The 16,345-nt window shown below is 36.8% G+C and overlaps 1 protein-coding gene across 4 annotated transcripts in view; it reads right to left on the bottom strand.

Moving 5' to 3' along the window:
- The window catches only part of LOC105554042 (ligand-dependent corepressor), a 167,208-nt gene that overhangs the window by 16,331 nt on the left and 134,532 nt on the right, over nucleotides 1-16,345 (bottom strand). For 2 of the 4 annotated variants that reach the window (XM_012000297.1, XM_012000308.1), the window contains exon 8: nucleotides 6,028-15,533. The exons of the other annotated variants lie outside the window; for them this stretch is intronic. In XM_012000297.1, coding sequence (XP_011855687.1) covers nucleotides 14,564-15,533 — 970 coding nt within the window. In that variant the 3' untranslated portion in view covers nucleotides 6,028-14,563. Of the gene's footprint in view, nucleotides 1-6,027; nucleotides 15,534-16,345 lie in introns of those variants that run through there. 4 annotated transcript variants of the gene reach the window in all.

The raw sequence follows: 16,345 nt of genomic DNA, 5'->3' as shown, positions 1-16,345 counted from the left end.
TTAGCCGGGTGTGGTGGCGGGCGCCTGTAGTCCCAGCTTCTCAGGAGGCTGAGGCAGGAGAATGGCATGAACCTGAGAGGTGGAGCTTGCAGTGAGCTGAGATCGCACCACTGCAGCCTGAGTGACAGAGCGAGACTCTGTCTCAAAAAAAAAAAAAAAAGAAAAAAAAATTGTTGAAATGAGTACCTCTAAACTATGTCAGCTGTGATCTGATCTGTTGGTTTGAAATCCACAGAACCCCTAACTGATAAAACCACATTAAATAGGCAGAATTGTCCCCAACTTCTTCCACTGGAAAAGTTTTGATAATTAAACATACACATTCACACCCTCAGCTCTTAGATCATTGTTCAAACTCTACTACCCATGCAAAAAGTCTACAAAGCATGTACAACTTCAACCTTAAAGCATACAAAAAATTTTGTATACAATGGAAATGCACACAGTTAATTCTATGACTTTTAAATTTCTAATCTTAAGCATCTTCTACTTCCAAACAACTTTTATTCCATTTTAGTATCTGAAAAGAAACAATAACTAATGGTTTGATTACATTACCCTAAAACAGTACCATGAAATGCAGGAAAGCAGCATTCCAGGTTTCAACCACAGTCCCAATATTTTTATGTTCTTGAACAAGATTGGCTGCCCTTTGCTTCAGTCTAATATGAACACAACGACCTTACTCTCAATGTTCTAATCAATACAGTTTCTTGCATAATGTCAATCTTTCTCACTCTTCTATCCCTCACACTAAATTCATGCCCATCACGTGCTGTCAATGCCTTTCATTTATAGAACACTTGCAAAGAGCCTGCCACAGTGCTATTTTACACAACAGAATCTCATTTAAACCTTATAGCAAATCTATGACCCTCTTTCACAGATAAGAAAACTGAAACTCAGGAAGGTTCAATAACTTGTTCAAGATCACGTAGTAAGCAAGTGAAAAGGCTGAAATTTTTTTTTTTTTTTTTTTTGGAGACAGGGTCTCTCACTTTGTCACCCAGTCTGGAGTGCAGTGGTGCCATCAGGGCTGACTATAGCCTCTATCTCTTGGGCCCAAGTGATCCTCCCACCTCACCACCCAAGTAGCTGGGACTATAGGCATGAGCCACCAAGCCAGTTAATTTTTCTATTTTTTGTAGAGACGGGGTCTCACCATGTTGTCCAGGCTGGTCTCAAACTGCTGGGCTCAAGTGATCCTCTCATTTTGGCCTCCCAAAACACAGGGATTACAGGCGTGAGACATGGCATTTAACACTGGGCCCATCAAATCCTCTCTCTCAAACTTGGGGTATTCTCTCCTCTCCTATCCATGCCCTGCCTATTCTTCAAGACTCATTTCCTTTATGAGGGCTTTCTGAAAGTCACCTATTAATGCTGATTTTTAACACTGAAGTTTTATATGCTTTCAATATTTTTATGGCTAATTTCACAAAACAGATTTCATTCTCTTCCTAAAAAGCAGTGTTAAGTTTGCTCAAGAGCCGAACTCAATAGTTAAAATTTAATAAGTTAAAACTGAATCTAATGGAAAATTATTAGCAGGTACAATCCCTAATTCTAATTGTAGCTTGAGTCAAGAATGCCGAGTGGTACGGAGATAAGTAAGATGGTATGAAATCATGAGTATTATGGGCAACTCATTGTGTGAGGTGGGACAAGTCCCTCAAGGTTCCAAGTTCCATGTTTTTCACCTAAAAAAATGAAAAAGTAGAATGGGATCAACAGTACTTCTTCATCAGTGGGTTAATAAAAACTTCCTGTGGTCACAACATGAATGTACTTAACAATGCTGAGCTGTATACTTGAAAATGATTAAGACGGCAATTTTAATGCTTTCTTTTAACCATAATAAAAAACCCGAAAAACTTCCTGTGGAGCATTTTGAAAACACTGGACATGTCTAAGCCTCATTCCTATAAACTGATTCAGTGGATCTAGTCTAGTGTAGGACACAGGCATCTATATTTTTAAAAGGTTGATTCTGCTTAAGACTGATTATATCTGATGATTCCCAAGACCCTTAGTGCTCTAATATTCAAGGTAGACCTACCCTGCACACAACAGAAATAAAAATTATGAATAACATAACTTAAAGTGACTTTTCAAGTTAACATTTGCAAAAGTATCATCATATTCATATACCGTTCATAACAAAATTTAAAATAGACTTTGTTTTAAATAAAAGGCATCTAAACATGACATCCAGATCTTTTTTTCCTTTAGAAAATATTTCAATGGAAAGGTGAGACCTGGGTTTACAAGACCTTATTCAATGAAGTTTCTACTGTATTTCCCAATGTTCGTACAGATACGATTTGCATATTTGTCTCACATTAAATAGAAAATAACATTTTCTATCATTTTAAATATTTCAACTCAGAGTTGAAATAAGGTCTAAAAACCATTCAGTCTGTAACACCTTCACTTTACAGAAGGAAAAACAAGTGATCTTTCTAGTGTACCAAGTTGAAAGATAACTTTAAAATAATAATCCAGGCAAAGTGTGTTGGCTCATGCTTGTAATCCCAGCACTTTGGGAGACCAAGGTGGGCAGATCGCTTGAAGCCAGGAGTTCCAAAACAGGCAGACCAACCATGGTGAAACTCCGATGCTAATGAAAATATAAAATTAGCTGGGCATGTTGGCACACACCTATAACCCCACCTACTCGAGTGGCTGAGGCATGAGAATCGCTTGTGAACCTGGGAGGTGGAGGTTACGGTGAACTGAGATCGCACTGCTGCATTCCAGCCTAGGAGACACAGGCAGACTCTATTTCAAAAAGTATCAAACCATTACTACTCCATACTGCTGATAAACAACAAACATTAAAAAATGACTAGTCGGCTGGGCACGGTGGCTCACACCTGTAATCCCAGCACTTTGGGAGGCCGAGAAGGGAGGATCACGAGGTCAGGAGATCGAGACCATTCTGGTTAACACGGTGAAACCCCATCACTACTAAAAATACAAAAAAATTAGCTGGGCATGGTGGCAGGCACCTGTAGTCCCAGCTACTCGGGAGGCTGAGGCAGGAGAATGGCATGAACTTGGGAGGTGGAGGTTGCAGTGAGCCGAGATAGCGCCAGAGTGAGACTCCATCTCAAAAATAAATAAATAAATAAAAATAAATAAATAAATAAATAAATAAATAAAAACGACTAGTCAAGAAACAGTAGTATTCTTACATGCCTATAAAACCTCTACAGTCGACCAGGCATGATGGCTCATGCCTATAATCCTAGCACTTAGGGAAGCCAAAGTGGGAGAATCACTTGTGCTCAGGAGTTCGAGACCAGCCAGGGCAACATACTGAAACCCTGTCTCCACCAAAAAATTGTAAAAATTAGCCAGGCATGGCAGCACGTGCCTGCAGTCCCAGCTACTCAGGAGGCTGAAGTAGGAGGATCATGTAAGCCCAGCAGGTCAAGGCTGCAGTGAGCCGTGATCACACCACTGCACTCCAACCTGGGTAATAAGAATGAGATCCTGTCAAACAAAGGAAGTTCAGTGATTTGTAAGAATCTGGTAAATAAAATTCTGTGCTAAAATGCTTACCTTTTAGAAGCAAATAAAGTGAACACAATGTAACAAGAGCTCTTATCTACTATATTACTTAACACTTTCTATTAAAAAAAGGATTATTCACTCATTTTGGCTACAAAACCTAATACCACATGACCTGAGCATATGCTGTTATATTTGAATACAGTGTTTGGTGAGAGTCCTTAGGGGGAAAAAATTCACAACTCCAGGATATGGCAAAAAAAAAAGTTTCCGTTTCCTGCATTTCACTTCCCTTATGCAATCTCCCTAATTTCCACACCTGTTAAGATATAGGGCCCCCTGAATTAATTTCCAAAATAGCAGCAGAATCAGAGAAAATTCCAGTTTAAAAAGAAAAAGTCCTTTCTTTAAATAGGGCCTTTATAACTGAAAAGCTGAATATCAATTTGAAGATAGGATCACTAAAATAAAGCAAATTCATTTACGAGATGCTAAACTGTAATCTTACTACTGATCTGGCCGCCAGTTTATAATGAATAATGGCAGGAAATGACAATAAACAAGCAAGCTATGGCTTTGGAACTTACAGTGAAATAATTAGCTTTCCAAAAAAATTTGATTAAGTATGTGGCATAATTAAGGGGAACAAATAAAGCCAACAGAACAAGTCTGTAGTACTAATATAAACTGCTATTTTATAAACATCAAAGGCAGAAAACAGCTAGATAGCCAGTCTGTGTGTGACAAAAACTATTAAAAGATAAACTAGACCAATTAACAACAATAGCATCATCTTTAAATATAAAACACCATTAGAGACCAGGCGCAGTGGCTCACACCTGTAATCCCAGCACTTTGGGAGGCTGAGGCGGGTGGATCATCTGAGGTCAGAAGTTCAAGACCAGCCTGACTAATATGGTGAAACCCCGTCTCTACTAACAATACAAAAAAAATCAGCCAGGCGTGGTGGCATGCGCCTGTAGTCCCAGCTATTCGGGAGGCTGAGACAGAAGAATTGCTTAAACCCAGGAGATGGAAGTTGCAGTGAGACAAGATCGCACCACTGCACTCCAGCATGGGTGACAGAGCGAGATTCCATCTCAAAAAACAAAACCAAAACCACCATTAGAAATTATCAACAATGGCCGGGCGCGGTGGCTTAAGCCTGTAATCCCAGCACTTTGGGAGGCCGAGAAGGGCGGATCACGAGGTCAGGAGATCAAGACCATTCTGGTTAACACGGTGAAATCCCATCTCTACTAAAAAAAAATACAAAAAACTAGCAGGGCGAGGTGGCGTGCACTTGTAGTCCCAGCTACTGGGGAGGCTGAGGCAGGAGAATGGCGTAAACCCGGGAGGCGGAGCTTGCAGTGAGCTGATATCCGGCCACTGCACTCCAGCCTGGGCCACAGAGCCATACTCCATCTCAAAAAAAAAAAAAAAAAAATCATCAAAAATCACTTCAAATTGCCTACAAGTAATTATATTATGAGCCTGAAAAAGTAGTTTTCTGAAATACATTTCTCTTATTTCTAATCATAATGTACTAGAATTCAGCTCTCCTAACCACTTTAGAAAAGGCACCACTTTATAATGCAAAGCTTCTTTATAATTTCTAAAAACAATTTAAGGCCGGGCGCGGTGGCTCACATCTGTAATCCCAGCACTTTGGGAGGCCGAGGCGGGTGCATCACGAGGTCATGAGATCCAGACCATCCTGGCTAAGTGGTGAAACCCCATCTCTACTAAAAATATTGAAAAATTAGCTGGGCATGGTGGAGGGCGCCTGTAGTCCCAGCTACTCGGGAGGCTGAGGCAGGAGAATCATGTGAATCCGGAAGTGGAGCTTGCAGTGAGCTGAGATTGGGCCACTGCATTCCAGCCTGGGTGACAGAGTGAGACTCTGTTTCAAAAAAAAAAAAAAAATTTAAATGTTGACCAACATATACCTGTTCTTTATGTGTTCTGGTAAAAGGAATTATCAGCATCCTGCCAAGAATGAGAACTACCATATAACCTTAATTGACTGACAATGTTGCTTTCATACGTATGCCTCAAGAAAACAGCAAACAAAAAATAGTCACTATTATTTTCTGATAAGGAATCCTGGCATTAAGTTTTATACTCTTAAGAAAATTATACAAAACTCACTCAAGAAAGAAGGTATTATGAAAACATCACTGTATCTTTAGTTGAATACATTTTTTAAAATGAATAATCCAATTATTCATTTGGATTCATTACCTCAAAGAAAACTGAGGTAATCTGAGTGCCGAGGTATCAAATGAGTAAAGACACTGTTACAAGGCAGTATTGCACCTGAATTATGAAAGCAGAATCTCATAGCAGCAACTTTAACTAAGAGATTTCATCTAGAAAGAATTTATCACAAAAAATCACTAACTTTGATTACCATGTGTATTTAGAGTTGGAGTACAATCCAACTCTTACCCATTTTGTGAATTTTTCAAAAAGCACTAAAATCTTAGGAAGTAGAAACCAAGCTTTAGAAACAGTTTTTCACAACAAAATTTATTAGAAGAATAGTGGTTTTGCAAAGTCTAGCATCCAGTGAGAACTACCATACACAACATTACAGCTGGGAATGTTTCTCCAAAATGTCATGGTCAAATTAGACAATGGAGCGATTAAATCTCACACCTGCACGCAAGAACTAGCGCTATAGACGTACAATAAAAAAAAAAAAAAAAAAAAAAAAAAAGAGGGGGGACCACATGGATTAAAATTTTAAGTACTCATCACATACATTAAGACACAGTTTTAGTCCAGTCAAAAATCAGAACTGCATTAAAAAATTTAATGTAGTGCAATCAAACCAAAAAACTTAATTTGTGATCATAAGTGCTCTACTACATAAACATTGATCATAGCGAGGAACAAAAAGTTCAAATCACACAGTACAAAAAAAATCTGTAAATAAATATAAACTACAGTACAAGAGAAATATTAAATTATACAATTCCATCAAACTGTAAACAGTATATTGAAATGAGGTCCATAAGAGTAAAGGGGGTTCCTGTTTAGTTGTATGACACTTGAACTTCTAGAAATCTGAAAGATGCCATTTTCCATATCTCCAAAGACTATGGGTTTTATATGTGGAGAGAATTTATTTTAGATGTAAGATATCAAATATTAAAGCAGAGGAATAATCTATTTTGTTAACCACAGATAGTACTGCAGAAAACAAAAGCGATTTTAAGAGACAAGTCTTAACGTTAAAGATGCAAAGGACTAAAACACTGGAATTAGAACTTCGCATCAAAAAACTTGTCACTGAGAACTTCAAGGCTACAAAATACACTGACAAAACTGTCTGCTGATATGCAGACCTAGACCTCTGCTAATTTTTTTTGACATTTTACATACTCATGTTACAACACCAACTTTGGCAGAATCACTACTGATAAACTCAAAGCACTCCTGGCCCAATGGTTCCATCACAGTGGCCAGTGCACAAAATTCTCTAAAGACATTGCATAAACTAGAATGTAGAGGTCAGACACCCAAGGACCAGTGCTTGAATTTAGTAGTAGTTATCGTGAAGAAGCAAGAGCCACATCAAGAAGGAACTGCATCTGTTAACAGCTTACAGAGCAGTTAGGAATGTCTTTTTAGTTGTGCTGGCTATTAGTGGCATTTAAAAATACATAGTTTAACTGTGTGTGTGTGTGTGTGTGTGTGTGTGTGTGTGTGTAGTGTGCTGGCTATACATTTATGTACTTTAAAAAAAAAATACACTGTTAACAGGAACCCCCATATTATCTGCTCAGTAGTAATAACTGAATATATAGAATGCCACTATAAGAGTGTGAGGCACCATGTGCTGGAGAGTTATATGCAGCTTTAAAATCTGTTTGGCTGAGTTATACCTGGATACCTGAACTGAGTTTTTAAAGTTGACATTCATCAGATGTGCTACCAGCACGTTGAAATAAAAGCAAAACAGAAAAATACAAGTCACTGTTAGGTTTAAGAATAGCATCAAAGTACCTGAATTGAGTGAGAAGAGTGTGTAAACTGTCCCTGAGGGTTTTTAAACAGTGTGTACAAGCTGGATTCCTAAGAACATTAGTTTTATTAAACAGTATGGACTGATAAAATACCAATGTCTGACAGCTTTAAGTGGAGGTTATAAAGAATTATATGCAAACACTCCAAATGTATAGTTTATACATTTTTTTTCAAAGCAGCAATAAGCTGCTGTAAAGTATACATCCCATCAGAACAAGCAACATGTGGGAATCAGATAAAGGTTTCTATCTTAGTCTGGTTTTCTGACAGCACGGCATATCAATATCCAATGACTATTATCATTCCTAGATCAGAATGTAACTAATTTCGACTAGCAATATAGGATTAGACTTTTAATCAAACACTTTGCTATTACATACTAAAATTCCTTAAACTTACTAATGCTGGTAATACTAACCTAGTTAATCATCCCCCCCTCGTTTTAGAAATATACCCTTCCACAACTTAAAAACGTTAAGATCCATTTTCAGTCCTCTGGTGTAAAAAGCATGTCAGTGAATTAATATTAAAAATTTACAAAGTAAAAAGGCTTGAATTTCAGCCAAAGATTCTAAATACTGCTCATTCCCTGAAGACTTAAAGGGGGAGAGAATCCCTACCCATTTTCCTAGTGATTTATTTTTCTAAAATGGTCTGAAACAAATTTTTATTTTGGGGAATCTTTCTCCTCACCTTCTCTCAAATTCCAAATTCTTAAGCTTGAAATGCTTAATAAGAGAAAATGAGGCAATCACTTGGAATTGCTAGAAAGGTACAAAATGTTATTGTCTTTTTTTAAAATAAGATTTATATAAATGTGATCTGACTCCATATTATGTAGTATGTTTTATATTTCTAAATAATCATCCTAAAACTTACAGTACCTAAGACTCTGAAGATAAATTAAGACTTTAGTGTTGTAACAGAAAAAGTGCTGAATTATCCCTTTTCTAGTACTTTAAACATTTTGGACAAGTGCTTTCCTAGTGACAGTGAAGTTTACTATATAACCTTCCACCACCAAGCAGGAAAAATAAAAAAAGCCACCTGGATGAAAAAAAAGACTTTTAGGAGTGTAGCACCGGGCATACCAAATAATAGAAGTTGTTTCGCTCATTCTGAGGGGGTAAAAATATTGTAGATTGAAATTCTATTTGGCTACTGACTGTTAAAAATCCCTGCTCTACTGTGTCAGTGTCCTGTGTCCAGCTACCCCCAGCCCCCCACCCCTAGTCCCCTTACACACTATCCACTGAGAATCTAATCTCTAAAGAGATTATTTTAAAATTTATGTTGTCAGGACATACCTGAGAAAGGGTGCAATTATGCAGAACAAGGAACCCAAGACTGCACTAATACTGGTTACAGGTTCATAAATTCTTTCCCAAGACAAATCTAAAAAGTTTAAGAGGTATGGATCTTCAAATATGTCTTACTGCTTTAGATTTTTTTGGTATGTGTGTAGGGTCATTTCCAGTGTTGATCATCTTGAGCATGTTCAATGACAGTTCAAGATGGGGTAAAAAGTTCATTTCCACATTCAAATAATAGAGATTAAATATTATAATAATATTTGCTACATCCAATAAATCTATGATTAACTAAAAGTGCTTGCTTTTTAGCTTTTCTTGATACAGCTCTAAATGAACTGGAAACCGTAAAATTACCCCCCAAACAGCTGCAGAATTAGCTCATGCTCTATTGTCAAATCAACATTAATTAGCCTCGATTCTCATTTTTAAACAATCTACAAGATTTTTCTATCAAATCAAGATGGCCTAACTTCACCACATTATCTTGTGACTCACTTTTAGTATTACAGGGCAGAATTTTTAGCCTCTTCTCAGAAGTCTACATGCTTTTTCCATCCTACTCCACCCTCCCCACCCAATCTCCTTCCGAACACTTAGGGCTTATAGCTACAGTGCTGTGTTACAGGGCTAACGTCTGCTTCTTTAAAAGGTGACTGCAAGATTATTCAGGAATGAGGATACGCAAATAATGTCCTCTATTTTTCTTCCCATCACCATGTTCACAAATGCTATTCAAGTCTCCAGTACAGAATTAAACCAAAATAAACTAAGAAGAAAGAGCCTGGAGTTCTGTCTTCTTTGTACCACAATTATACGTTTTTCCTTTGCAGATTTTGAAAGCAATTAATTTTCTTTAAAAAATTCCTAGATAGCTTAATAGTCTCCTAAATGGGCTGTTCTGCTGAAGCCATCAAGTTTTTAGTAATATTAGCCTGACCAAAGCATTAATGAAGACCAAATTCTAATTAAAGGTAACAAGGAAAACAATCTTTGATATCCTCAAGAAGGCCAAAATTTAGCGTATAACTTTCAATATCTCCTATAAAACATAAAGTGGAACACAATTCTGTCTATTGCCATATTCTATCACCAATGACAGCAACCTGAATACACAGAAAAGACTGGTTAATATGAAAACAACCTCAATTTAATGAAAGAATTATAAAAGCAAAAATACATGGTCTCAAAAGGAAATCTACAAAGATAAAAGCTGTTAAAGAAAATGATGCCAATCTGTCATATAACTGCTATAACTACTCAAAATATTTTCAGCTTCTGACATCGAGCTGACTCAATTTGTTTTATGAAAAGAAATGAATCCATGCTTCACTATTATGGGTCAATGAGATGTAAGAGAATCACAAAGGCTTAGAACCAGGCCTGGCACTGTGTGCTTACTTGGGGGTAGAGGGAGAACAGATAGCTCACTAGTAGCTCAAAGGTTGCTATGTACTGCCTAATGACAGAAGGTAGTTATGATACTGGTGTTAACAGGTAGTTGTTTTTAGTCTAATTTAGAGTTCTCTCCGAAACTTGGGAACTAAACTTCTCATTGTGCCTTTTATAGTTTTTACCATCTGATCCCACATAGCTCATACTATAGCTAAGATAAATGTTGGGGAAAAGAAATGCCAATTGGTTGAGGTAATGGTTTATATAAGATAACCAGAGTTCTAAAAGCACTTCAATATCATAAAGTAAAAGTGTACCAAATAAAGCTAATACACACTTCACACTTGTTGAGCTTGCTCACCAGAACTGAACAGTAATTAACTTCACATAAGGACCCCTATTATCACACAAAGCCTTACTCATATTCATGATCTGCTGCAGCAAAGGTTTATCAAGCAACATCTAAACTTCAGAACAACAAACTTAATATTAAAAAGTATTATACACAAATATAAATTATTTTTCCTGAAAGAGTGACCTTGTCCTTCATGGTATTTGGGGAACAGAAAAAAAGTGTATAGCTCATCACAAACATAATTCAGAGTCACTTATAAGCCCACTGACCAAAGTAATATACTACATTACTGTCAAGCTGGATGACCACGCTGTCTCAGAAATGAGAAAGCTAAAAATAAAAATACCAACTAGATATCCTTGCACAGAATTAGTGTTTTTGATTTTATAGTGCCATAGCGTATCTACCCTATAATATCAAGGTTCTCTGAAAATGCAAAAAATTATTTTAAATACATTATTTCCTATCAATAGTTCCAAGAGTGTTATATATTAATAATTTAAGTAATGTTATCTGCCTACTGGAAAATGTGAGGAAAAATAGCTTTCATGACAAAGACAGTTGTGAACTACACTTTCCCATACCATAAAAATGGTCAACTGTTGTTTGGGCCATGCAAAACTCTGATTAGCAGAAATTAAGCGTGCTAATAGACCAATCTCTATTACACATTTGTGAGGACATCCCCAAACCAGAATATCTACACTGAAAGTGCCAATACAGAATAGTGGCGAATCAAGATATAAATCAAATATTAAGGAATCACTGCAACACCAAGACTGCCAGTCAGCCGTGTGATGAGCCACCTCCGAGAAATACATGGTATAATGGAACTCTGAACACAAAATTTAACATTAAAAGTGCACCTGAATATTACAAACTAACTTTACAAAACCTATAATAAGGTAAAATATATATCTTTCGAAATATTCCAGCAGCTTTTTGTTTTTTTTTTTTTTTAAGTTTTTCTTTTTTGAGAGGCTCATGAAATTTAAAAGGGACCACTAGCTAATTTCAACCATGCTTCACAAAACAATAATGGCTATTTTATATTGCAGTTACCAATGTAATGCAATTAGTGCTTTAAAATAATCTACACTCAAAAAAAGAGAGAGAAAGAGAGAGACCTTTGGAGGAAATATGCTTATTCAAAAGCTTCTTGGAAAAGAAAATTTACCTGAATATCAAGTCATGACTGATCTCAAGTGTAATGTTTAAAAGCTTCACAGACATGAATATTACAATCTTCAGGTCTCAGGACTTTTAATCTGAGAAAGTTTAGAGTTTGGTTTGTTTTTTAAATTCACTTTCTAACCAAAACAAATAATAGAAGTACTCAAATTTTCACTATTTACAACTCTCAGCCTACAATCTGAAATGACACAATACAAGTTCTCTTATTTAAACTGCAGCATTAAAGGGTAGGCACACCATTCTTCTGCTGCTCGATTGTCATCCACTGAAACACACATAGAAAATATTTATGTTAGTAAAATGATCACTCCATGTACACTACAATGACAAAATTTACATAACTCAACTCATACATCACTTATATAGACTACCACATAGGATTAAACCTCTCTGAACAGTAAACTCTACAAAAGTTGAACTTTTAGGGCCAGATTTTTAATGGGCCTTTAGTGATGTCTTTCTGAGAGGGGATAAAAGCAAGCACAAATTAATTTTCTCAAAGAACCTTTTTGCAGCAATCCTGGGCTACTGAATATCCCAAACATTACACAAAAAGGTACTATGGCTGCAATTAATTGTGTGCTGACAAATTCTTAAGTGTGTAACAAAGGAGGCGTTCCTTCATAAGCTTAGTCCTTTGCTTTCAGCAAACTTTCTAAGATTTCCTTCAATTGCAGATGAAAACCATACATTTCAAAAGGAATTTTTATTGCAACTTCCAGCTAGGTGACAAAATATTGTAGAATTATAAAATGCTACTGAACCCAAACTGTTTTTTCTGTTAAGAAGTCTAGAAATCTAAGGGGAAACAGGCTCAGTTATCCACTGATTAAACTGCTACACAAAATAACCAAATCAAGAGGAACCCACACCCAAGCTATGTCAAGAATGAGCAGTACATGTATTTTAATAACAGCAATGGTGTGCCTAACCTTTGAACACACAAAGGTGTGTTGAGGGAAAACTTAACCTAATTTAATTAGTTGCTCCAAAGTTTCCAGGCAAGAATTTATGCCTTGGAAATATCTGGACCTCCCCTCAAACTGTTAGTATCCATCTGAAATCAACATCTAACCAACGCTCCAAGTTTAATTTTATTTTACATACTGAAACTCCAATGTTTGTTTTTGGTTAAGCATTTAGAAGGGCCTGACCACCTTTCTCAGCAGATTAGAATATACAGTGTATGTGGTGTGGATTTTGTTTTGCACAAATAGTAATCTGATCACAATGAAAAATTAAATTCCATGGGCTTTGCTTATTCTTGCAAAAACCGCAGAAAATAAACTTTCCTTACTTTCATTTTAAAAGCCCATCTCAAAAAAAGCTTAGATATTCTTCAAGGAGTGCTTATACAAACATGATCTCAAAGGTCCTGAACTGTGTGCTAAACAACCACGAATATCAGCTAATTATCAGAAAAAGTCAAGAAGGGGGTATTATGTCGGATGCCAAAAAAAGAGAAAATAATTCTAACCAACAAAATTAAAAAAAAAAAAAAAAAAAACCTCTCCCACCCTTCTACTAGTATTTGGATCAGTTAAAAAAGGAATTCCAATGAGTTTGACTTCTGATTGAATTATTGTTAGAACTGATATGCATCCTAAATCTTATCAGGTTACCTTGGGGTTGTTTTTCTTCTCTCACTACAAACATGGATCCTTCATTAACGTGGATACTGGGCAGACTACTGAGGCTGTAAAATCTAAGTATCACTTTTGCAATATCATAATTAGTTACACACATTTCTTTCCCTATTTCTCCCATCCCCAATAAACAGATCTTGAATATCTTAATTTAGTTGCTTCAACGATACTCAGTCAGTTAGCACATCAATTCTGTAAAAGGACTGAAGATTACAAAGAAACCTAGTTTGCTAAAATGAGGCATCCTCCATTGTTTTATGTAATGTACCCTGACTGCTCCTGAGTAAATACGGAGCTCGTCCTCCATGAGATAAGGCTATATCCTCACTTGTTGGTGAGACCAAATTCTACCCTTAGAAAATCTCAAATGAAATTACAGCAAAGGTAGTGTTCAAAGTAATTAACTGAAGCATTTCTGAAGGTAGTGTGTGCACATTTTCCACCGCCTTCCCCTCTGGGTGAGCACTAATAGCTTGCTAATTTGTTAAGTAAATTTAATAGTGAGAAGAAAATCATAAAGTGTAACTATAAATGACCCAATAATTATGTCAGTGAATAACCAAATTTCTCAAATTCAAAGGTTCATTGTTCTTCTTAGTTTTTTCTTTAGTTTAATCCTTCAATTAGTTGAATCGTAGATGAAAAATGTGAGTAATTTTGTATTATAAGATGGCTTTCCAATTTGCAGTGATAAAGCTCCCAGTATGACAGACGTAGTTTCTAAAAGGGGGCTTTTTTTCCTCTTCTTTTTTAAAAAGTAAAAACAAATATAACTTAAGAAAAAACAAAAAAACAAAACAAAACAAAAAAGCATGCAGGCTCTACAGGCAAGGAGTCCACTTCCATGTATCTGTTCTCTGTGAGGTAACTCAATTCTCTTTTGTAGAGAAACATGCAAAAGGCCAAACATATTCCGAGCCATACTGCACATGAAAAATTTAAAATATGCAACATTCAGAATGCACATTTCATCTCTGTACACACAAGTCAATGCAAAATCTGCAAAGAAACAAGTGTCACAGTAAATGAAATTATGTGCAAGCAATGATAGCTGAACAATGATGCAGTAGTGCTCACCCAGTTTGTACAGTAATTGGCACTCTACAGTATTCCTACTCGTTTTTTGATTCATTTGCACTTTGTGCTGCCTCTCCCTGGGGATCTAATTCAATTTTTACAGAAACATCTGGCCCCTCCGACCTCATTAATTTCATCTTTTTCTTTGGAGGGTTTTTCAAAGTGCCCAGCCTCTCTTTTACTTTGTACTCCAGTGTACTGTGGGGAATCCCATAAATACTCTGAGCTTTGGAAACACTCATTTTTCCACTCATAACCACTGAGATTGCTTCCTCCAGTATCTCACTGTTGTACTGTCTGTAACGCCCTCTTTTCTTCCGAGGCTGCTTGGAGCCAGGGTCTCCTTCTTGATCCGATGTGGGATATGGCTGTCCAGAGGTAGACTGCTCAGCATCTGAGCCCCAAGAATCGGGTCCAGCATCTAACATGCTTTTTCTATTTTGTTTTGGAAGAATAGCCCTTAATTTTTTACTAAGCGCGCTCTCCGTTTGTGAACCCATTACCAAAGAGCTATAGCTGTACTGATCACCAGTGCGAGACTCCCAAGAAAGATCCATTCCTCGAACTTGTGGTATCTTTAAATCTACAGGAGATGAATGGCTCACATCCTTTTTTCCATCTTGTTTTGCTTGAAGTGCCATTTTTGGAAAAGCAGAGTTTTCTGCAAGAAAAGGAAGGTCACTGATGTTGCTGAGTGCACCATTTCCCCTGAACTTCATACGGCTGAGGTTGAACTCGTAATGTGGTTTTGCCCAAGAGGCTTCCCTGGATAATATTAAGTGTTGTCCATGATTCTGTAATCCAGATGGCCCAAGGCTGGCAGCTGTGGACAATTGGTTTCTGCTCAGTAGTTCTTCACTAATCTGCAGGGATCGAGCCAGTGGAACTTTGAGTGATGTGGAGTGTCCAAAACCTTCCCTGGTTCCATCCTGTAAGCTTCTTGGAGGTACCCCATCACCACTCCGAAGTCCGTCTGGGCGGTACTGGCTGGGTCTCCCAGGTCGCCTAATTGGATGGAAGGAAACTGATGTGAGCAGGACTTGCACAGGTAGGGAGGGATGGGTGAGGGGACCACTCCTTTATTAGAAGGCCTTGCTTGGGTAACATCACTTTGTGTTATTTATTTATTTTTCTCTAAAATTAAAAAAAAAATGGTCTCGGCAGTTAGTTTTAAAACTTGTTCACAAAAAAGGAAAAAGGAAAAAGAAAAAAAATCAGGAGCTTTTTGGGCAAAGAAAAATTAAACCTGTCAGCTGGTCTCTGGTTGGGTTCACAAATTTTCGGAGAAAAAGTTTCGCGCAACTGTCTGAAAATAGCATCTTAATTATTAATTACAAAGTAATCATCACTCTCCATAGATCTACACAGAATTGTGTTGCCAATGTGACGTTACCACTAAACAAGTACAGTAATAAAAGAGTAAGCCAAATTAGTTATTTTAATTCAATATATTCAACATTCATGACAACTAGTTTTAAAACTGAAACCATATACATTACTGGAACCCATAGATAATTGCTCATTTATCCCACAAACAAGTTGATATTCATCATCAAAAATCAAACAATTCCAAATAATATTGCTTATTTTGCTTGGGGGGGAAAAATATGTATATATGGCTAACAGCCCCAAAGGAGAAAAAAAAAACTCCCCAACAAACCAAACCAAAAGACCCACTGCATTATAACTTACCACATGTCTTCATTTTAAAACACTACTAGTTGCAGATACATGAGTATCATGATTTTCCATTTGAAATAATCCAAGCTTAAAAGAAATTACTCTTTATTTACCCCTTAAGTTCTACTCAAGGTAAT

The sequence above is a fragment of the Mandrillus leucophaeus genome, unplaced genomic scaffold (assembly GCF_000951045.1).
Source record: "Mandrillus leucophaeus isolate KB7577 unplaced genomic scaffold, Mleu.le_1.0 Scaffold117, whole genome shotgun sequence".
Classification (NCBI taxonomy): Eukaryota; Metazoa; Chordata; class Mammalia; order Primates; family Cercopithecidae; genus Mandrillus; species Mandrillus leucophaeus.
The sequence above is the reverse complement of the archived record's forward strand: the minus strand, read 5'-3'. Positions and strand labels throughout refer to the sequence as shown.